Source organism: Nerophis ophidion, linkage group LG10 (assembly GCF_033978795.1).
Source record: "Nerophis ophidion isolate RoL-2023_Sa linkage group LG10, RoL_Noph_v1.0, whole genome shotgun sequence".
Lineage (NCBI taxonomy): Eukaryota > Metazoa > Chordata > Actinopteri > Syngnathiformes > Syngnathidae > Nerophis > Nerophis ophidion.
In genome coordinates this window covers 31,221,646-31,246,773 of record NC_084620.1, presented here as the reverse complement: position 1 = coordinate 31,246,773, position 25,128 = coordinate 31,221,646, and the positions used below count along the sequence as shown (strand labels likewise).

The window sequence follows — 25,128 nt, the reverse complement described above, 5'->3', positions numbered from 1 at the left end:
ACTGAAAACTCAGACTTTGAGCAGAGGAACTGTTATTGTGTGTATGACTTACAACAAAAGTAATAAGAGTGATCCTACACACACGGATCGAGTCACATATCGCCTAATTTTTTAATCAAATGTCCAAAGTGGATCATCGCAGCTCTGACGACATGCGTGCAGAGGTAGATAGTAACGCGCTACATTTACTCCGTTACATCTGCTTGAGTAACTTTTGGGATAAATTGTACTTATAAGAGTATTTTTAATGCAACATACTTTTACTTTTACTTAAGTATATTTATAGAGAAGAAACGCTACTATTACTCCACTCCATTTATCTACATTCAGCTAGCTACTCGCTACTGATTTTTATCGATCTGTTAATGCATGCTTAGTTTTTTTTATTTGTCAGGCAGACCTTCAAAGTAGGATCCATCACATGCCTGCGTTTCACCAATCAAATGCAGTCACTGGTGACGTTTGACTCGGTTTCACCAATTAAATGCAGTCACTTGTGACGTTTGACACTGTTTCACCAATCAAACAGAGCCAGACGATCACATGATTAACTGCACATTTTTTCAAAACATTTTTTATAAACCTTTATTTATAAATTTCTACTTTTACAAACAGTTGAAAATAATAATCAAAGTAAGCACAAAAACAGTACAAAAAAGTATAAAAAACGTAAAAAACAGCACCAGGGGGTTGTAAATTCAAAGTAACTAAAATATAATGCAAAAAATATATGTGTATATACATATAAAATAAACAAAGTGCAAAGCCATAGGCTCACTCAATCTCAGGAAATAACTTCAATTTGGAACACAGCATCTTCGTTTTCACAGCTTTTTGGTTGTTACAGGTAGAGTGTTTTAATCTTTTTTAAAAGGCACAAAAAACAGGTTGGGTATTGAGAAACTTACATTTATGAATATAAAACTTAGCCAATAGTATAATGAGGTTGCAAAGGTAAAATTCATTTTCAAATTTTTTTTCAATACAGTGTAAAACCAAATATATATTATTTAATAAAAATTATTGTTTTAGTTTCTTAGGAGATATTCATGGCTCTGAGTTTGTTCATTGCTATTTTTATGTTTTTGTGCATTACTTCTTGCCGTCATCATTAAACAAACAGGTTACTCATCAGTTACTCAGTACTTGAGTAGTTTTTTCACAACATACTTTTTACTTTTACTCAAGTAAATATTTGGGTGACTACTCCTTACTTTTACTTGAGTAATAAATCTTTAAAGTAACAGTACTCGTACTTGAGTACAATTTCTGGCTACCCTACCCTCCTCTGCATGCGTGTGGGGTCGCCGTCATATCTCGTAAACTTAAACCCATACAATTATTGAATTGATAATTTGATGTTTATTATAATTCACAATTAGAACTATTTTCATGAGGATAAAATACGATGATCACAAATGCAAGAAACTGCATTGTTTTAATGTATATATTTGTCAGGATTACCATGAATTGATCAACTTAAACAAGTTGAAAAACTTATTCGGGTGTTACCATTTAGTGTTCAATTGTACGGAATATGTACTGTACTGTGCAATCTACTAATAAAAGTTTCACTCAATCAATCAATCAATCAATACACTTGTGCATAATGGTATATTTACTCTCTGTTACCATGGCAATCAATCTCTTCACACTTACCCCTCATATGTTGAAGAGCACATACAATATAATCTTATTACAGTGATTCTCAATGTGGGGGAGATGGACCACAAGTTGTAAGCGGGCCGCAGGCTTCATCTAGTGGTACGCTAAAAAATGACTTAATTAAATATTCAAACACAGTGTCACTGTTCAAACTGTACGTAATGTTATAGTGGCCAAAAACAATAAACATACCTATTCAATAAAACATTGGTCTTGTTTTTAATTAATATTTAGGCCTACTACTTAAATATTGGCCATTATGGTGGTACTTGGAGAGCCAAGTGTTCGACCTTTTTTTTTTTTTTTACGTCGATACTAGGGGTGTACCAGTACACAAAAAATTTGGTTCGATACATACTCCGGTTTAGAGGTCACAGTTCGGTTCATTTTCCGTACAGTAAGAAAACAACAAAATATAATTTTTGGGGGGTTATTTATTTACCAAATTTGTAAACAATGGCATAACATACATATACACACAGAGTCCATTGCCAAGGTTAATGTGGTCAACATATATATATATATCATATCAATATATGATATATAAAAATATTTGTTATTAATCATATATCAATCATATATATTGATATATGATTGATCAATATATCAATCATAAAAAGCACTTTATATGTAGAAAGGTTTTGTTGAGAAACCATTTTAAGGCCTTACCTTATTTAGTTTTTATTATATATATATATATATATATATATATATATGTATATATATGTATGTATATATATATAATATATATATATATATATGTATGTATATATATATAATAAAAACTAAATAAGGTAAGGCCTTAAAATGGTTTCTCAACAAAACCTTTCTACATATAAAGTGCTTTTTATGATTGATTGATTGAGACTTTTATTAGTAGATTGCACAGTACAGTACATATTCAGTACAATTGACTACTAATTGCAAACACCCCAATAAGTTTTTCAACTTGTTTAAGTCGGGGTCCACGTTCATCAACAAACCGCCACCCCCCAGCCTGGCCAACTTGGCAGTAAGAGGATGTATGGGCTTATTGTTTTCCACCATAGAAGTGGGTCAAAATTTTGTTTTTAATGCAATACAGCAACCCCTTGCCAGCCCGAACGGGACAAGCGGCAGAAAATGGATGGATGGTCTTAAATCTACTGCTATAAAAACATTTGTTATTGCTTCAGCCCTGCCTGACTCGCTGAGGAGAGGCTGCTTGAATGCGGTGGTAACGCTTCAAAGGAGTTAGCATGTTTGACGTGTTTGCAGAAGCGTACCCTACTGCTGCTGAACAATGTCGGCAAACCTCCGTCCTCCATTGTTGTATCGCACCCCGCGGCCAAAGTGTTCCCAAACGGGAGATCTTAACGAGGCAGGAGGGTCTTCCAGCTCTAGCTTTTGCATGTTGTGCTAACCTGGTCGCTGCTAGTCTGCCGTGTGTTGTGCCTCGCTCTGTATTGATTACACAACCTGCGGTGCGCTACCTAATATGTCCGTGTGGAAACTCGTTCGGTACACCTCCTAACCGAACCGAAACTCCCGTTCCGAAACGGTTCAGTACAAATACACGTACCGTTACACCCCTAGTCAATAACGATGTGACTGGTTATAAAATAATTAAGCATTTAAAAACAAGACAACAAAGAATTAATAAATGTTAGACACCAGTGTTTTGTCTTTATTGATATAACTCTATTCGCTTCTATTGCATCGGATCGGATCAAAATCTTTTTGATTTCACTTTTACTTTTCGACGTTTTGCCATGTTTCTAAAAAAAAAAAGTGTGCATCCACGGTACAAAGTTTGCAGACCGGTGGCTAAGTTAGTCAAAATGTTCCTTCAGAGGGCAAGCCGGATTAATCGATCAATGCATTTTTGATTGCGAGGAATGTAATCACTTAGATGGAGGCGGAACTCTAAACAAGTCTCCCATGGATTTTGGAATAAAAAGTAAACATGAGCTTGAAAAACACATTAGTTATGAATATTCCAATACAATCAGAGAGAGGGAATGATGTTACCCAGGTCCGTACAATTAACAGTTTTTTGGTTTTCTAATTTCCCTAAAAGAAGAAGACTTGATGGGTCAGAGACTGTTTTCAAACATTCCTGTGTGTTCATGTCTTACAGGTGCGCAGTCAGGGTGTTACAGAGGAGCTCAAGTGCCTGAGTCTACTCAACGCTCTGGACCAGGACATCCCTGACCAGCTGGCCCAGGTCCTGGGAGAACCCTGCATTAAGCTGGCCGAGGGCATCAAAGCCTACATCTCCAAGGTAACATCAACACAAGTGAGCCAGTACAATGTTGGCGCTACCAAACGTGGAATTGAAGAGCAGATTGAGCCTGATTGACTCAGTACTAGAAATGAGACCACAGACCAGGGATATTCAACTAAATTGAATGTATCGAGGTCACGTTTTAAGAAAGCTAAGGATCGAGGGGCCGGAATTGTCCATTTATATTATTCTGATTTTGTATTTTCCTGAGAACCAGCCTCCTCTACAGTAGACATTTTATTTTGGCATATTTATTTTGTCAGAGTTACAGGAACACTGCTGTTTTTCAGAACATTCTGCAAAACAACTACTCAAAGATCATCTCTATGGCGGCACTCTCGTGTTTTTAAGAATCTCTCAAAAGATTTTTGAACTGAACCACCAGTTGAATAGTCCAACATATGAAAACGAGAGGACCTAAAATGGAACCTTGAAAAACACTACTAGAAGTGGAACAAATGACTACTGATTGCATTGGAAGTAAACAGGCTACAGCAACACCATAGGTACATAAATTACATTACGAAAAAAACTTCAAAGGAACTTTAGGAACTTGTCAGTTATGTAAATCACAGTGTTGTATATTTGCTAGCAAGGAGTTTTCTAGGACCTCTGACTGGCAGACATTGTAATTGATTTTCGCACCTTGAAAAACTCATGGTGATGTTGCTTTTTTTGTGAAAAGGCAGCTACCATGCTAATCGCTGGGTAGCTTCGATACCAACATGACTACAAGACACATTAACATCTTTCCCCACTCCTAAAAACGCTTGTTTTGCTTTTCCTATTAAGAAACACTCTAAAACTATTACAAATAAAAACGGTAGAAGATAACAATCAAATACAAATGATATGGCTGTTAAGAAGCAGTAACAGAATGTTTATTCTGCAAAGGAAAATCATATTGTGTTTCTTTTTATGTATTAATTAATTAATTTTTTTAAACTTGGTTAAAAGATTTATGTGTGTGTTAAAGTAATTTTTGAGCACATTCACCATTACCATGATAATAGTAATCATTTTGGTCATAATAACTGTGATATAAAATTTTCATATTGTTAAACACCTAGTTGCTGTTAAACTTTTTTTCAAAAATAAAGACAAAAACTTAAAATCATAAAAATGAAGTCAATGCAATTAAACATCTTTATTAAAAAGCTTTCATGGGAGTTTTCAGCAGCTCTGATTTATCAGCTCAATAATTCTTCTGTATTGTTTATCTCTTGGCTGCTGCGGTAAGCCATCCTGTGTGTCCGGGTTGCTTTTCTGTCCCGTCTTTGGGTCCAAGATTGACAGTCTAGCCAGGGGCTTCCTTGGGCTGAAGCCCATCGCCCCTCACCCATTCAGAGCTCCCCAATTTTAACGCCATCATGCAATGATGCAATGATTGGTGTTCATGACTGTCCATCATACAAACCCCAAAACCAGTGAAGTTGGCAAATTGTGTAAATCGCAAAAAAAAAACAGAATACAATGATTTGCAAGTCCTTTTCAACCTATATTCAATTAGATATACTGCAAAGACAAGATACATAACATTTGAACTGGACAACTTTGTTGTTTTTTGCAAATATTAGCTCATTTGGAATTTGATGCCTGCAACATGTTTCAAAAAAGCTGGCACAAGTGGTAAAAAAGACTGAAAAAGCTGAGGAATGCTCATCAAACACTTCTTTGGAACATTCCAAAGGCTAATTGGGAACAGGTGGCTGCCATGATTGGGTATAAAAGCAGCTTCCATGAAATGTCATTCACAAACAAGAATGGTGTGAGGGTCACCACTTTGTGAGCAAATTGTTTAAAAACAACATTTCTCAAAGAGCTACTGCAAGTAATTTAGGGATTTCACCATCTACATTTTGTAATATCATCAAAAGGTTCAGAGAATCTGGAGAAATCCCTGCACGTAGGCGTCAATGTCGTGACCTCCGATCCCTCAGGCGGTACTGCATCAAAAAGCGACATCAGTGTGTAAAGGATATCACCACATGGGCTCAGGGACACTTCAGAAGACCACTGTCAGCAACTACAGTTTGTCGCTACGTCTGTGCAAGTTAAAACTCTACTAAGCAAAGCGAAAGCCATTCATCAACAATTAATTTGAACGTTAAATATCTTGTCTTTGCAGTCTATTCAATTGAATATAAATTCAAGAAGATTTTCATATCAATTTGTTCTGTTTTTATTTACGATTTACACAACATGTAGCAATTGGGTACTGTCTCTCTCTCTCGGCTGCGTTGTTTTTTGTACCACTCCGAGCGGGGTGCAAACACAGTCGCCGGTGTGAGCGACGAGTGTGCTGACTACTGAGCTAAAAGCACAGGCAATCGCCAGCACTATCCCTGAACTCTTGCTAGCTCTTGGCATAAGCCAGGCAGATTTTCTTTTGACTAATAAAAAAAAAAAACTACTTCTGGCTGACTTTTCTCTCAACTAGAAAATAATGTTTAATCTCGTCACACCACTATTCAGTACGTTTTATGCTCCACTGTATGTGAAGTCAACATGCACTATCTCTTATCCAATGGTTGGCCAAATGGTGTATGCCTCCAAAAATCAAGGGGGCAATTGTGGTCATTCAGTTTGTTTAATTATGTGGGATTGTGGGTTTTAGCAGGAAAATGCTCAAATGAAATAGCCATAGGTACAACTGCTAGGGCGAGCCTAAGCTCGTAGGATTATAGTGACAGCATTTTATTGTTGTAGACGGCACAGAAACGAAGACAGAATGTCGGCAGATTTTGGGGCCACGTGGCTCGTTTGGTACAGCGGTCATGCCAGCAACTTTAGGGTTGCGGGTTCGATCCCTGCTTCCGCCATCCTAGTCACTGCCCTTGTATCCTTGGGCAAGACACTTTACCCACCTGCTCGCAGTGCACGCCCACCCACACTGGTTTAAATGTGACTAATAGTGTCTAATAAAATAATTAAATAATTAAGAGTCTAATGAGTTCATTTTAAAATTATCTTACTCGTTTTTAAATCCTTACGTGGTCTTGCCCAACCTTACCTCTATGAGCTGCTCCACCTCTATGCCCCCACCCGGTCCCTGAGCTCAGCTGATCAGATGATCCTAGAGCAGGGGTAGGGAACCTATGGCTCTAGAGCCAGATGTGGCTCTTTTGATGACTGCATCTGGCTCTCAGATAAATCTTAGCTGACATTGCTTAACACGATAATTATGAATAATTCCGCTGGAATTCACAGTGCTAAAAATAACGTTCAAAATATAAAACAGTCTCCTGCATTTAAATTCATCCATCCGTTTTCTACCGCACCTGTTCAAGAAGTCTCATTAATGGTAAGAAGTATTTTATGTCACGATGGGGGGCGTCACAGCTTGCTGCGGGGTCGTTCTCCCAGGAAGGCAGACGGACTACTCGGGACATGGCATTTAGGTAAAAACATGACTTAATTTAAACTAAAAAAAGATACAAACAAAAATCGCTCACAGCTGAGGCATAACTTGGGCTAAGGAAGAAAGCTAACGCATCGACTATGAACATAAATCAAACAAAACTTACTTGGCATGGCATGAAGCACGAAACTATGGCAAGGCATGAAACAAGTCAGCACAGAGCAAGAAAAGATCACATTGACGCCAGGGCGACTGACTGGCAAAGACAAGCTTAATTACTGCCTCTGATTAGTGCTCGGGAAGCAGCTGAGCAGGCATTTTGTCCACCAGAGACAGGTGGACAAAATGAATAACCAAGGAAACCAGACAAGGGAATGGAAAAAAACAGGAACTTAAAGAGTTCAAAAGACAAACAGCACATGGCCAAACAAAAAAATGATCAACAGACATGACATTTGATTTATTATTGGTTAGCTTCATTATAACAATGTTATTAAAAAGAATAAGAGACCTATTATACTATGAAAATGTTGGTCTTACTTAAAAATGCACGTATTTAGTTATATTCAGTGTTAAAAAATATGATATGGCTGTCACGGAAATTCATTTTAAAATATTTGGCTTTCATGGCTCTTTCAGCCAAAAAGGTTCCCGACCCCTGTCCTAGAGGTACCCAAATCAAAGCGCAAGCTCAGAGGGGACAGAGCCTTCGCTGTTGCGGGTCCCAAAGTCTGGAACGACATCCCTCTCCATGTGAGACAGGCCCCTACATTGCTATTTTTAAGACCCTTCTTAAAACCCATTTTTATTCACTGGCTTTTAACCCAGCATGAGACTTTAAACTGTTTTTAACTTTTTACTTTTTTAACAGTTTCTAACTTTTTAGCTGCTTTTCATCTAACACATTGTTCTTAGGGTAATTTGTAAGTGCTTTTTCAATGTGTATTTTACTTCTGTTTTAAAAGTTATTTTTTAGTCCGTCCTTTGCCTCTATTTCTTTGTGGTGTACAGCCCTTTGTTCTTCAACTGCGGTTGTTTTTAAAGGGGTTTGTAAATAAAGTTGGTATGGTATGGTATGGTATGGAATGGTATGGTATAGATTAGTGGTTCTCAATTGGGGGTACGCGTATCCTTGGGGGTACTTGAAGGTATGCCAAGGGGTATGTGAGATTTTTTTTTAAATATTCTAAAAATAGCAAGAATTCCAAAATCCTCTAAAGATATATTTGTTGAACAATACTTCAACAAAATATGAATGTAAGTTCATAAACTGTGAAAAGAAATGCAACAATGCAATATTCAGTGTTGACAGCAAGATTTTTTGTGGACATGTTCCATAAATATTGATGTTAAAGATTTTTTTTTGTGTGAAGAAATGTTTAGAATTAAGTTCATGAATCCAGATGGATCTCTATTACAATCCCCAAAGAGGGCACTTTAAGTTGATGATTACTTCTATGTGTAGAAATCTTTATTTATAATTGAATCACTTGTTTATTTTTCAACAAGTTTTTAGTTATTTTTATATCTTTTTTTCCAAAAAGTTCAAGAAAGACCACTACAAATGAGCAATATTTTGCACTGTTATACAATTTAATAGATCAGAAACTGATGACATAGTGCTGTATTTTACTTCCTTATCTCTTTTTTCAACCAAAAATGCTCTGCTCCGATTAGGGGGTACTTGAATTAAAAAAAATGTTCACAGGGGGTACATCACTGAAAAAAGGTTGATAACCACTGGTATAGATAATGGGTTTCACTATCTGAAGTGTTTTGAGTCACTAGAGAAAAGTGCTATATAAATATAAAATTCACGTCCCACTTCACATTGTGCTGCGTACGGATGCAAAATCTGATTAAAACCAAGACGCTGGAAAAACCCCTTCTTACAGGGGAATTTGTTGAACGTTTTAAAATTAAATAATGTGCATTAATTTAACATGATTTGGCGTTGATGGGGGGAAAAAAAGTGATCCGCATGAAAATGAGTTGAGAATAAAGCAAGTTATGATTCATTATCACATTATATTTCATTGCCATCAATGGTAGACCCATCAGAGTTCCTGTTCTGTAACCCTGCTGTTTGTTTGTCTAATATTGAACAGGTTTGTGCCGAAAATAAAGTTTCTTTGTACCTGTGCTATGACAATAAAGACCATACCTACCATAGAGTGGACCACGCTAAGATGGTGCCATGTCGGCAAGTCGCGTAGCATGGTTGCTGCAGAGTGCTGTCCTATCTATTTATGTCTACGCTAGTAGCTGTCACTCTCGGGTATAATTGTTTCCACAGCTCTTTTGTGTTGTCAGTAATTTCGTAATGTGCTTTTAAATTCCATCCGCTTTGCTTCTTGTGGTTATGCTGATACTCAAAGGCATTGGGGAAAAAAATGGGATCTCTGGATTACATGGCAATGACATTAGATTTGTGCATATGGACATTCCATTATTACGTCACTGTGTAAAGTATGATTAATGATGTTGCATGTGATGTTTTACTCACTAAAATACGGTTATTTATCTTATATATTCATTGTTATTTAATGAATCAAATTATTTTATTATTCAACTTTGCTTTAATTCCATTTTCAATACAAAAAGATGTTGATGTTAAAATGTGGCTGTTTAAAACATTTCTACATGTGCTTAAGCCTTACGTCACTTATTAAAGGTGTGGTCTTTGAGCACATTCTGACACTTATTTACCGTATTTTCTGGACCATAGGGCGCACTGGATTATAAGGCGCACTGCCAATGAGCGAGTCTCGTCAGGTCTATTTTTATACAAAAGGCGCATTAAAAGAGTCATTTTTATAAAAAAAATTCTAAATTTTAAACACTTCCTTGTGGTCTACATAACGTGTAATTGTGGTTCTCTGGTCAAAATGTTTCATATATTATGTTTTACAGATCATCTTCATCTTTGTTGTAGCGGTGTAGCGTGCAAGGACGGGAGTGAAAGAAGTGTCAAAAGATGGAGCTAACTGTTTTAATGACATTCAGACTTTACTTAAATCAATAACGGAGAAGCATCTCCTCATCCGTGGCTCAATAATTCAATAACAACACCGGAAATATGTAAAAACCGTCCGACCGGAACTCTCTAATAACTAAAGTTCCTTGGGTGAATAATGTAAACTCACTACACCGGTATGTTTTAGCACTTTCATGGCGAGTTTACTGGCAGATATAAGTAAGAACTTTACACTACTTTATATTAAAAATGGCAACAGCGGAGGATGAATGTCCCATAACAAGAAAATAGAGAAAAAGAAGAAGCTTATCGACTATGTTGTCGGCACGGACTACAAAGGCGGACTTGCGCAAATTTTCAACACTTATGCAGATCCTATATAAAGATCAGCGGATACCAGAATGTAAGAAAAGTTGTTTTTCGATAAAACAGCGAAAGTAAATGCCAGATAATATCCATTCATCTATCCATTTTCTACCGATTATTCCCTTTGGGGTCGCTGGTGCCTATCTCAGCTACAATCGGGCGGAAGGTGGAGTACACCCTGGACAAGTCGCCACCTCATCGCAGGGCCAACACAGATATACAGACAACATTCACACTCACATTCACACACTAGGGCCAATTTAGTGTTGCCAATCAACCTATCCCCAGGTGCATGTCTTCGGAGGTGGGAGGAAGCCGGAGTACCCGGAGGGAACCCTGCCATTCACGGGGAGGACATGCAAACTCCACACAGAAAGATCCCGAGCCCGGGATTGTGTCTTACCTTATACACACACCATAATGATACTCGTATGTTGAAGCACAGTACAATCCATCAAGCGGTGCGGCTTCAAAGCTTACCAAAGTCGTACTAAAACATTTTGATAGATTTTTGAGCGCCGTGTGTAATGTTCTAAATTTTCTATGGAATACATACAATTTTGGTGTTGTTTAATGGAGTGTGTGACTGCCATCTACTGGTCACACTTATCATTTCACCATCTACCAAATAAAATAGCTTCAACGTCGGTAAGCACAACCAAAATTATTCCGTACATTAGGCGCACCGGGCTATAAGGCGCACTGTCGAGTTTTGAGAAAATCAAAGGTTCTTAAGTGCGACTTATAGTCCGAAAAATACGGTAACATGTAAGTTTTTATTTTATAATATGCTTTAATACTATTTGCTTTATCTAAAAGTATACATGCAAGAGAGAACTGGTTACCAATTGCATAGTCTAGGTATGTTAATCTGATTTTTAGAGTCATTCTAATAAGGGTGTTTACATCCGTTTTTAAAAAGCAGCTTTCAAGCCATTTGATGCAATAGTTCTGTGCATGTAAACGTAGTAGCGAAGGAATCCGGTCTCATGGGGGAACATCTGCAGGGGTCGCAGGGGGGGTCGGAGCTTTTGGGTGCGACCGATTGCGTTGCGCGGAACACACACTGCGTGTGACGGGACACACGTGGCGGATTCTTTGGCTCACTTGTGGAGCCATCAGAATCCCTGACAGAGGACACCAGAGCAAAGCGTGTCCAATGCCGGTGATTGTAGACTCTCGTCCTTGCTGGAAAATAGGCGTGACGACCCAATTGGAAGCGGTTTTGCAGTTAATGCCGACGTGTTTTTCTTAGAGCAACATCTCGGTGCTGACGGGCGGGAATTGTTGCTGCTCTGTCAGGCGGCCAGCAGTGACTCATATAAACACCGCTGACCTTCATTATTGCTTACATCCCAGACCTAGTGTGTATGTGTGTGTGTGTTTTATCTGTTTATTATTTTTCTAGTTGCTGAAATAAAGTCCGGGAATATAGGACCGTGGTTAACTTGTATCATTTAAGTTGACTAGTGAGAGGCTCACGCCGCAATTGTAGCATTAAATTTTATCTGCAGCTATTTTTAGATGTGATGCTATTTTTTTCCAGACACAACCTGATTGAGCTCATTGTTGTGTTGATGACACGGCCATCTTTGGGTTGTGCGATAAACATTTAAAAAAGTCCCCTATCTTACAAAAGCGCCTTTTTAACGAGGTTCTACAAGTATTATGGATCTTTGGAGTCTGTTTACGGGCACCAAACGTGAGTGGGCGGTGAGAGCAGGCTTCCCCACACACCTTAAAATAAAGCTTTGCCAACTATCTATCAGTCAGCTTATAGAATTTGAAAGTTTGATCATGTTGTTTTTCTTCAGCAAATATGATTGCCAAGAATGATATTGCTGTTAAAATGTAAGTATCGTGCTAGCACTGACATATAGCATTATATAATCAATATATCAATAATCAATATATAATCATTATATATATGTATATATATATATATATATATATATATATATATATATGCATAGAAATATATATATATGTATATATATATATACATATATATATATATATATATATATATATATATATATATATATATATATATTTATACACACACACACAGGCACCTTCTCCTCATTCAATGCGTTTTCTTTATTTTCATGACTATTTACATTGTAGATTGTCCCTGAAGGCATCACAACTATGAAAGAACACATGTGGAGGTATGTACTTAACAAAATAGGTGAAATAACTGAAAACATGTTTTATATTCTATTTATATTCTAGTTTCTGATTACTTTTTTGCACATTCTTGGCATTCTCTCAATGAGCTTCAAGAACACCTGTGAAGTGAAAACCATTTCAGGTGACTACCTTTTGAAGCTCACCGAGAGAATGTCAAGAGTGAAAAAGTAATTAGAGCGAAGGGTGGCTATTTTGAAGAAACTAGAATATAAAACATGTTTTCTGTTATTTCACCTTTTATTGTTAAGTACACAACTCCACATGTCTTCATTCATAGTTTTGATGCTTTCAGTGACAATCTACAATGTAAATGGTCATGAAAAGGAAGAAAACACATTGAATGAGAAGGTGTGTCCAAACTTTTGAACTGTATGGCTCAACAACCTCTTTGTTATCCCTCTTACACACATGTAAGAGGGAATTGTACTATGGCTATGAGTTGTTTTTTTTCCCTTGGCCTCAGTCTGGACCCCTTCTCCAGGGGCCCAGGCTTAGACCGATTTTTTTATTTTATTTTATTTTATTTTATTTTAATCATTTTTTTTCTCCCATTCCCCCCACTTGTTTACCTGTATATCACCTTTTTTGTAAAGGGCGCCGGAAGTTGACAGACCCGTCAGCGATCCTGTTCTGTCTCCCTGTAATGTTTGTCTGACCTTGAATGAGATTGTGCTGAACATGTTAATTTCCCCTTAGGGATTAATAAAGTATGTCTGATTCTGATTCTGAAACAACACAACAACATTACAGCAAGCCTAAATGTCAACACACACACGTCTCCTTGGTGCGCTCCAAAAACCCAGAAACAATCTCAGCTAAAATCGGACGGAAGAGTGGTACACCCTGGACAAGTCGCCACCTCACCACAGGGCCCAAAAAGGACACAATTGGAGTAAATGGAGGTTCCACTGGATGATATAATATTGGACATTCAAAGGAAATCTTGTTAACGTCAAGTATTAGAATTTCAGTCAGTAGTAAATGCTGTGTCAAAATAGCAAAAGGAAGAGTGCATGTAGGAAGACGAGACCAGAGACTATTAATGATGTGGGTGAAAATACGGGAAGTGCAAAGTGAGAACAGATGAGAGATCGGAAAAGAAACTCCGGAGCGACTTTATTCCTTCTAAAAAGGAAAAAAAAAAAGCTCTGTTGGTATTAAAGAACTCAAATAAAGTGTGGATTTGAAGGCTTTGCTCACAAATGAAATGCATCAGCGATACTAAATCCTCAGAGCGTCATCCAAATAAATTAAAACGGATAACAACAACTCTGTTGCGATCTGTGACTCAGATCTTCACATGTTTATTTTTCCATCTTTGTTTCATTCTCTTCTGACCCACTTACTTCCTGTTTAGTCCGTTACCATGGTTACACATTGATTTCACCTGCTCCTCGTTTTCTACACACCTGGTTCTCCTTGATTTCTCCCTATATAAGCTTTCCTCTTTTCTTTGTTCAGTCTCGGATCCTAATTTGCCCACGCGCAACACTGACGACTCTCGACCTTCATCTTTGTATGTATATTCTCGCTAGCTTTTACGCTAAGCCATTTGTTTATTCCAGCTCACATGCTGAGGAACTGTTTTTCTGTTTTTGGTTTGCTTTCTCTTTACAGCAGTGTTTTTGTTCCTAGCCTTTTATTATTTAATAAATCCATTTATAACTTACCTTGTTGTGTTCATCGCTTCGACGCATCCCCGGAAGAACCAATCCGGCATTACAATGCCACACAAGCGTCACAGTAGGATCCGAGCATCAAAATGTTTTTCCGCGTCGAAACCACGGGAGGAACCCTTCGACTTGGGTTTGTGGTTGGAGCTCGTGGCTTGGGAGCAGGAAAGACTTGACTGTGGGCCTGAAGTCCCCTCCGAAGCCGTTCGCGCTGCCCCGAAGAGGCGGGGGGTCCAGTGGACAGGTCCCCCGCACGGCAGTAATTATCCAGCACCACTTCATCCTTCCTACGAACACAGCAAAATTCACCCCGACCAGGATTCACCTTCCACTACCGGTAATCCAGCTTGTTTTTTTTCCCCTGACTCTAGCAGTCACGACATTTGGGGTACGCCCACCGGTGACGCAACACCGCCCCCTGTTGTTGACATTTTTTCAGAAGATTTTTATATTGTGGACAGTACTTTTCATTCCCAACCTTTTTCGAATACCAATAACATTTATGATAAAATACGTAATTATCAGGATATTTTTTCTCATTATTCTAGTCAACCTCAGTCACCTAGTTTTTCTTCAACTCCACCTGTAAAACCTCATTCCCAGCCCAAGTCCAAGGTTTTTTCTCCCTTTTCAAAGGGACACTCTGGACAATATAGAGGGGAGGAGTCTGCCCGCCTCCAAACCTCCCACCACCCTCCCTTATGGTCAGTCCCTGACCACAGGGAACGGGTCTGGGATTCCCGTCTGGAGGGGGGGGCTATGGCCTATAGCTGTGTTGCGGAGGTAGCGCAGACGCTACCATTTCTTAAAACTGTCAAACCGCAACCTCCTATGAGGCCACCCTTACCTGTTTTTCGGCCCGTTAAACCGCTAGCTCCTCCTAGGCCGCCGCCACCTGTATTCCGCTTAGCTCTTCCTCGTAGACCTCCTCCACCTGTGTTTCCCCCGGCCAAGTCTCAACGGCCTTGTAGACCTCCTCCACCTGTTTTTCCCCCGGCCAAGTCTCAACGGCCTTGTAGACCTCCTCCACCTGTGTTGCCCCCGGTCAAATCCCAACGACCAAGTAGACCTCCTCCACCGGTGTTCAGACTCGCGAGGTCATTACCTCAAGCACATCCTCCACCACCGGTGTTCTGCATTTCTCCCAGTTTGGTTCTCACACCAGCACTTAACTGTAGTCTGGTTCTCGCACCAGAAACTGATGTTAGCCTGGTTCTCAAGCCAGCACTAGACTCCCACCTGGTTCTCACACCAGCCTCCGACCCAGAACTGGTTCTCATACCAGTTACAGACTTTAGCCTGGAGCCCACTCCAGTACCAGCTCCAGAGCTGGAGCCTACTCCAGTACCAGCTCCACGCCGCCAAGCGCCGGTACCAGCTCCACGCCGCCAAGCGCCGGTACCAGCTCCGCGCCGCCAAGCACCGCCGACGACGGGGCTGGAGCCCACACCAGCGTCGACGACGGGGCTGGAGCCCACACCAGCGTCGACGACGGGGCTGGAACCTTCACCTGTGTCGACAGGGCTGGAGCCCACTCCAGTGCCAGCTCCTCGACAAGCGCCGGTACCAGTTCCACGCCGCCAAGCACTGCCGACGAAGAAGCTGGAGCCCACACCGGCGCCGACGATGAGGCTGGAGCTCACACCAGTCACGACTCCTGCGGCTCCCAGGCCGCCTCCGACGACTCCTGCGGCTCCCAGGCCGCCTCCGACGACTCCTGCGGCTCCCAGGCCGCCCCCGACGACTCCTGCGGCTCCCAGGCCGCCCCCGACGACTCCTGCGGCTCCCAGGCCGCCTCCGACGACTCCTGCGGCTCCCAGGCCGCCTCCGACGACTCCTGCGGCTCCCAGGCCGCCTCCGACGACTCCTGCGGCTCCCAGGCCGCCTCCGACGACTCCTGCGGCTCCCAGGCCGCCTCCGACGCCTTCTTTGGCTGCAGTCCCCGCACCCTCGTCTGCTGCTTCCAAGCCTGCTGGGATTTCGGTGCTGAGGCGTCGTCCGCCACGTCGACCACGGGAGTGGCCTCTGCGAGGTCATCCTCCTCGCCAGACACTCCCTCCTCCATGTCGGCCACGGATGTGGCCGTGCCCGGGTCGTCCGCCTCGCCGGGCACCTCATCCTGCGAGGCGGCCACTAATGTGGCCTTTTCGAGGTCGCCCGCCAAAACTTTTTCGGCAGCGGCGTTCCATCCGCCGCCGCCACTTGACTTGTCCTCGGTGGATTCGGGGACACACGACTTGGCGACCCTCCACCGTGGCCTCCCTCCGCCCTCCCTTCGTTTGTGGACTCTGTTTTTGGGGAGGGGGTTCAAGTTGTTTCTTATTTGTTTTTGTTTTCTTTGAGACATCTGGAATCTGTCTTTTTGGGGGGGGGAATACTGTTGCGATCTGTGACTCAGATCTTCACATGTTTATTTTTCCATCTTTGTTTCATTCTCTTCTGACCCACTTACTTCCTGTTTAGTCCGTTACCATGGTTACACATTGATTTCACCTGCTCCTCGTTTTCTACACACCTGGTTCTCCTTGATTTCTCCCTATATAAGCTTTCCTCTTTTCTTTGTTCAGTCTCGGATCCTAATTTGCCCACGCGCAACACTGACGACTCTCGACCTTCATCTTTGTATGTATATTCTCGCTAGCTTTTACGCTAAGCCATTTGTTTATTCCAGCTCACATGCTGAGGAACTGTTTTTCTGTTTTTGGTTTGCTTTCTCTTTACAGCAGTGTTTTTGTTCCTAGCCTTTTATTATTTAATAAATCCATTTATAACTTACCTTGTTGTGTTCATCGCTTCGACGCATCCCCGGAAGAACCAATCCGGCATTACAATGCCACACAAGCGTCACAAACTCAGCGGGAAGCTCACTCACAGCTATCTAGATCCAATATTTATGTAAAAAGACATTTCTCGGAAGGACTTAAGTCTGGTTTCTATCACCACCTCAGCACTTTCACACCATAGACCAGTGGAAATTACATCCAGGACTCAACTGGTGGGACTTTAAACAAAAGAAAGCGAATAAGTCTCTCAGCAGACCTCAGCTGACTTGAAAAACCACAAAAAAATAAATTTATGAGAGCCAAGTTTGTGTTAGTGAAGTGAAGTATATTTATATAGCGCTTTTTCTCTAGTGACTCAAAGCGCTTTTACATAGTGAAGTCCAATATCTAAGTTACATTTAAACCAGTGTGGGTGGCACTGGGAGCAGGTGGGTAAAGTGTATTGCGCAAAGACACAACGGCAGTGACTAGGATGGCAGAAGCAGGGATTGAACCTGCAACCCTCAAGTTGCTAGCACGGCCACTCTACCAACCGAGCCATACGGCCCCAGGAATAGCTCTGTTTCACTTGTGTTACTGGGCTTCGTGTGAGTCTCTAATGCACTTTTCTTTGTGTGAGAAATGCTGGCGGCTCTCGCTCAGTGATGTCATCAACGTTGTTCCACCCTGCACCATTTTCTCAAGGCTGGTTTGAAATAAAAAAAAACAATCAATAGCAGGGTGCTGCATGTGCAAGAAGCACACTTGAGGGTCATCAGTGCACTGGACAACACATTCCTGTGCTTAAAATGCAAGACAAAGCAACAGGCGGCATCAATACCCTGAATTGATCAACGTGGACCCCAACTTAAACAAGTTGAAAAACTTATTGGGGTGTTACCATTTAGTGGTCAATTGTACGGAATATGTACTGTACTGTGCAATCTACTAATAAAAGTTTCAATCAATCAATCAATCAAAACTACTGCGTCATTTAAGTGAGGCAAGATAAGCCACTCCCACTTTTGTCCTGCATCCTGACCCCGGCTTAAGTAGACATGCAGCATCTTGGCGAATTCAGTGACAACTTTGCTCGTTGAAAATGATGACGACAAAACATAGTAGTCAAGTTGAGTTAAGTCATCTACACTTTATAGCATTCACACATTGAATGAATAAGCGGATGACTGATTAGATGCATGAAAACTGTAAGTATGCTAGCATAATATAATTTTTTTTAAAAGCCAAAGAAGATGTTGTGATGCCAGAAATATTGACGTAATCATAGTAGTATCGAGTAGATACGCTCTTGTACTTGGTATCATTACAGTGGATGTTAGGTGTCGAGCCACCAAGGGTGTTTGTTTTTAGGTAAAGTACTGAATGTGATTCATTAGTATCGCAGTACTATACTAATACCGGTATTCCGTACAACCCTACTCCCTCGTTATGTTTTCTTGATAAAAAAAAGTACTGTATGGCTCTTTATATCGTCTTGAAATTGTACAAACTTTTGCTAAAATATGGACTTTTGTCAAGGCTAGCACCCATTATTCATATTTACATTGTTTCTTAAGCATTGTTGCTTGAATTTACGAGCTTTTCTGCCCAAGAACCAATTAAGATCGTGAATTGGGGTTCCACCGTAGTACGTTAACCTTTGACGCCAACTTGAATAAAAGATTCCGTGTTCCATTGCGCATTTAAAATGTCTGCAATGACCCCGAAGCGCTTAATACCACGCTTCATTAACATTCATATTCCACCTTCTTTCATTAACCGCTTCCATTTAAAAAGCTTCTTCTATATTGGACCAAAAATACAAAAAACAAATCTGTCCTGAGCCGCAAAAAATGAAAAGTCTTTTATGAGTCTTGTAATGAAGGCAACACATGATGTAAGTGTCTATATTAGCTGTATTAGCCTACCATCAAAATGACTATAAAAGTCTTATATAAGTGTTATCATGAAGACAGCACATGATGTAAGTGTCTATCCATCCATCCATCCATTTCTACCGCTTATTCCCCTCGGGGGGAGGGGCGCTGGAGCATATCTCAGCTACAATCGGGCGGAAGGCGTGGTATACCCTGGACAAGTCGCCACCTCATCGCAGTCCATGTAAGTGTCTATATTAGCTATAATAGCCTACTCTCAAAATTACTTTGTGATGCAGGCTGGAGCAAACTTTTGTTGACAGAAATGTTAAAATGTAATATTTATTCTACACATTTTTACAACATTGGAAACTATTAGTAATTTAGAGGCTACTCAGAATGTGAGATAACTCCAGGAAATGACTGGCCTTTAATGGCCAAAGGTTTAGATGTGTGTGTCCAAGTTAAAGAAATTTTTATTACAGTCTTTGGCAAGCTGGGTAATGTTTGCTGTGGTCTGGAACAACATGGCAGAGAAATGTGTCATGAGACATGCAGAACTAAATGATATACAAAGAGGATAAAAGTAAAGGATATTAAATGAGCTCAAATATACTTACAAGTGAGGCATAATGATGCAATATGTACATACAGCTAGCATGTTAGCATTGATTAGCTTGCCAAATACGCCTGATTAGCACTCCAACAAGTCAATAACATCAACAAAGCGCACCTTTGGGCATTTGCGCACAGCATAAAACGTTTGGTGGACAAAATGAGACAGAGAAGGAGTGGAAGAAGATATTACATGTAAACAAACTGTTGTGTCACAGTTCAGACTGTGGTGAGTTCAAGAACCGCCGAAATTAGTAGGACAAAACGATGTTCACCAAATACTCTCATCAGTGAAGCATACGCACAAACACATTTAAAAGTGGTCTTTCTAACAGTTGGGAAGGTTTGTGTCATGTTTGTCCTCAAAAAATTACATACTAAAACAAAAAAATATTTTTTTAATTATACAACATTAATTTTCCAATCCTTTTTTAAAAATGCTCCGGGGAGCCTCCAGGGCAGCACCAAAGAGCTGCACGTGGCTGCTGCTGACCCCCGCCCTAAAGTCACGACAATAACCGCTGCCAATCAGCCCCTTGCCCGCTAATCTGATCCTGATCATAACAAAGAAATGGAGGGCGGTTGGACGTAATCGCCACAGCTTTTTAGGGCGATAAAATTGTGGTTTGGTCTGGCTGTGCAAAAAGAGAGACCGTTATCTTACGCAGAGCCGTAAAGTCCCCGACACACTCACGTATGCACGGCCAATACACAAACACAAAGACCCTATGAGCATCCTGTCTGGACTCACAAGCGTCACAAAGGTCACCTTCAACTAATTAAATGCCTCATTCCGTGGCGACTCTGGGAATTTCCCTGCAGTAGCACAAGACACACCGCACAACAGCCACAGGACGAGCAATGATGTCATATTCTCATATCATGGGACCGAGTAAGGGGTGGGGGGGGCGGGACTACTTAGGAGGTCAAGCAAACCTAGAAAGTAAAATAAAAGTGAAACACAATCCAGATCCTGAGAAAAGAACGTCTCTTCTTTGCATGTTTCCGTCATCCGGGCCCCCACGCGACTGCGGGGAAGAAAAGCTGAATGAATCCAGGTTTGCAAGAAGTGCGATGCTTTACGACGTGTCAAGATGGAAAAAAAGTTACACTTCGCATACCTTTCCTCGTCACGGTCAGAAAGTGTCAGGGGGTTTGAAAAAAAGCAAAAACATTGTGGACTCGGTGATGGAAATGTGATCCCCACATCAGGTGCAAACGGGGGACAAACCAGGGGCCCCACACCCCCTGTGGGACACTCGCGTGTGTTTGGTGATCTTGCCTCATGCTCATGAAAACATATAATAGGGAAGTTTCTAGATTGTAAAATCTAACCATTTTGTTTTTCCAAAATTAAGATTAAAAAAATTAAGCTGGTCTACTTCTTCAACATTTTGGGGTTTCTGTGGACCAAATTTTGGATTTTATTAGTGTGGGGGAAGGGGGACCACTTGTTTGCACACAGGGGGTGTGGTTTGAAGGGATTAGATGCGTGTTTGAGAGTAATATGAATGGAAAACACATCTTTCAATTCAATAACAAAATTACTGAAATTAAATAAGTGACTATACTAAGATTTTTCATCACTGCAGACTTCATGAGAGCCAACAAACATAATTAAACATCACTTACTGTACATTGTCTGCTCTCACTGGGATGCCGACTGTCAGGATGTTGATATATTCCCGTTTCGACAAAGACTCAATCAATCAATCAATGATTATTTATATAGCCCCAAATCACTAGTGTCTCAAAGGGCTGCACAAACCACTACGACATCCTTGGTAGGGCCCACATAAGGGCAAGGAAAACTCACACCCAGAATGATTCATAAACCTGCTCAGTAGCCTTGTGGTTAAAGTGTCAGCCTTGAGACTGGAAGGTTGTGAGTTCAAACCCTGGCCGAGTCATACCAAAGACTATAAAAATGGGACCTGTTGCCTCCCTGCTTGGCACTCAGCATCAAGGGTTGGAATTGAGGGTTAAATCACCAAAATGATTCCCAAGCCTGGCCACCGCTGCTGCTCACTGCTCCCCTCACCTCGCAGGGGGTGAACATGGCGATGGGTCAAATGCAGAGGGTAATTTCACCACGATGGGATTTTAACTTTAACTTTAATCTTTGCGAAGTTAAAAAAAACAAAAAACATCTTTCTTGCTATTTCCGGGTCTAAATTGTCCGTCAAAGTTGACCAGCTTCAGTTTATGTTGACATTATTTCACTATCAAGCTGAGAGACACGATTTATAATGGAGAACAAACTTTCACAAGCTTAGAGGCGCAAAAGCAGCTCACCATCTGATAATGTCAACACAGCAACATAAGGAAGTTGCCTCTCTCTCAATAATGCGCCGCTAAATGTAGATCCTTAACTTTAGCTCTAAAAGTACCAGTATCACTAAAACCCAGTTAGTATTTACGTCACGAAATGTAAATGTTAGTACTGTTGGCGCGTTTTGGATGCTTTTTTATTCGGTTGTATGGTCGGAATAAACACAATCAATGCAATGACATCATTGCTCGGTTTTGCCCCAATGTAAGCAGACTTTATGTTTATTTATGAGTTATAATGCATTAAAAAACATATATGATCTCATCTCTTATAAGGATAGCAATTATTAAGCAAAACTGCAAGAAAAGTGCAGTTCTTCTTTAAGCCATTGCACCACCAGAATCGCTAACACTTCAGTTGTATTTTGCATTCTTTGAGTGCAGCACTAGTCTCCTCTTGTTCGGATTTTTTCAATTGTCTAGTTCAAGGGTCACCAACCTTTTTGAAACCAAGAGCTTCTTCTTGGGTACTGATTAATGCGAAGGGCTATCAGTTTGATACACACTTAAATAAATGGCCAGAAATAGCCAATTTGCTCAATTTACCTTTAACTCTATGTTATTATTAATAATTAATTATATTTGTCTTTGTGGAAACACTGATCATCTTAATGATTTCTCACAAAAAATATATATTTTTGATGACATGTTTTACGCCTTCCGCCCGATTGTAGCTGAGATAGGCGCCAGCGCCCCCCGCGACCCCGAAAGGGAATAAGCGGTAGAAAATGGATGGATGGATGTTTTAAATAGGTTAAAATCCAATCTGCACTTTGTTAGAATATATAACAAATTGGACAAAGCTATATTTCCAACACAGACAAATCATTATTTCTTCTAGATTTTTCAGAACAAAAATTTTAAAAGAAATAAGATTCAAATTTGATTCTACAGATTGTCTAGATTTGCCGGAATAAATTTTTTAATTTTAATCATAATATGTTTGAAGAAATATTTCACAAATATTCTTCGTCGAAAAAACAGAAGCTGAAATGAAGAATTAAATTAACATTTATTTATTATTCTTTACAATAAAAAACAAAATTACTTGAACATTGATTTAAATTGTCAGGAAAGAAGAGGAAGAAATTTAAAAGGCAAAAAGGTATATGTGTTTAAAAATCCTAAAATCATTTTTAAGGTTGTATTTTTTCTCTAAAATGTTTTTTCTGAAACGTATAAGAAGCAAAGTAAAAAAATAAATGAATTTATTTAAACAAGTGAAGACCAAGTCTTTCAAATATTTTCTTGGGTTTTCAAATTCTATTTGAGTTTTGTCTCTCTTAGAATTAAAAATGTCGAGCAAAGCGAGACCAGCTTGACAGTAAATAAATCAAATTTAAAAAATAGAGGCGGAACAGGCCAGCGGGCTACTCATCTGGTCCTTACGGGCTACCTAGTGCCCGCGGGCACCGCGTTGGTGACCCCTGGTCTAGTTCATCATTCATATTGCCATGTGGAGGCAAACTCGCTGTTATCTTGCATCTGTCTTCTGATTGGTCAGCTGCTGCCTGCTGTCAATCATTGTCACATTGGCAAGAAGGCAGCCCCAGAAAGCCAATCAATGAGCTCGTGGGCAGCCTAAAGACTTGTTTCCGCCTGGCACTAGTGTTTGACTCGTCTCCAGTCAATAGCCTAACATTATTTTGGAACAAAAACTGCTTTTTGAAAAGGTGCAGGGGACATGCCTCTACTCCCCCAAATTACATCCATGGTCAGAGGTCACTAATGTTGGACCTGAGAGAGAAGAGGCCCTAGTTCATAAAAAGCAAAAGCAGGCATCCCTACAAATCTTCAAATAAAATGCACAAAGGATCGCTTTTGAAGATTCGGCTTTTCACGACATCCCAAAGGGAAAACATGCTTTCGCCTTTGACCGGCCTTGAGCTAAATAAACTCAGCCCGTTTACAGTTACAGTATATGCCCACCAGTTCACGGTGGACAACTTCTTCAAAAGCAAACTTAGCTACACATCTTGAAATAAAGATATGCCAACTATGAATCAGTCAGCTGCAGTGATCATTGTTTTGTTTTTTCCAGTGGATAGGCAAATGTAGCATAATTACATTGTTAAAAAATGAGTGTAATGTCAGCACTGCTAAGTTCAAAGTCAATCAATCAATCAAAGTGTATCTACATAGCTTCACAAGCCACAACGACATCCTCGGTTTGGATCCCACATCAGGGCAAGAAAACACAACCCAATGGGAAATAGTGACAAAACCTTGGAGGGGACTGCAGATGTGGGGATTCTCGCCTTTGTTTATGTTAAATATAAATAATTTCCTCAGCTGATTAAAAACAAAAAGACAGTAAAATAAAGACTTTTGTGTACATTCTTCCCTTTATGAAAGACAGTCCCAGTCACTATTAATCATGGACCTGGCCACACACCCTCAAACACAGCCAGCCCAGGCCTGTCTTAAGCAAGCCGCATATTAAAGTATTGGGTTGCAGCTACCACTAATCTGCAGGGGAACTGTTCCTTCATGTGCATGCTTGTCACTCCTTCACTCGTCTACCTCCTTCTCTGTGCTTTTTCTAGCATTCTTCTCCAGTTTCCATTAATTGTCCATCATTCTCTGCGGGCTGGAATGTCCCTTCATTCCGCGACAATCGGCTTCCTGTTTGTATGCATCTTTGCGTACAGTAGCACACCTGCCCGGGTGTGCTACAGCTCAAAGAACAGTAAGAGGGAGAAGGATGCTCGCAGCGGAGGGCTCAAGTGGTCCGCAATAAATCAAGCAAACAGTGAATCAGCAGGCGTCCATCGCTGCGCCTCGTTTTCACAGCTTGTATTTACGAGTTCCCCGGGAGGAAGCTGGCCTGCACTCTAAATCTCAGAGATGAGCTGCAAACACAAAACACGTGCACCGCAAAAAGACAGCGGATCGAGTGTCGCATCTGAACGCGCTAGACTGTCGTTTGCTTGGGGTCCGGCTAAAGTTTATTTGCTATTGTTTTTCCAGCTGCACAGTTTGTGGAGTTGGCGAGGGAGGCGAAGACGAGACAAAACGCTGTCAGCTGGCCTGACACTTTAG

At 40.6% G+C, this 25,128-nt stretch overlaps 1 protein-coding gene across 2 annotated transcripts in view; it reads left to right on the top strand.

Annotated features, from left to right (window-relative positions):
- tnfsf10l (TNF superfamily member 10, like) overlaps nucleotides 1-25,128 on the top strand; it is a 98,964-nt gene that overhangs the window by 52,144 nt on the left and 21,692 nt on the right. For both annotated transcript variants that reach the window (XM_061913498.1, XM_061913499.1), the window contains exon 2: nucleotides 3,785-3,928. In XM_061913498.1, coding sequence (XP_061769482.1) covers nucleotides 3,785-3,928 — 144 coding nt within the window. The remainder of the gene's footprint in view (nucleotides 1-3,784; nucleotides 3,929-25,128) is intronic.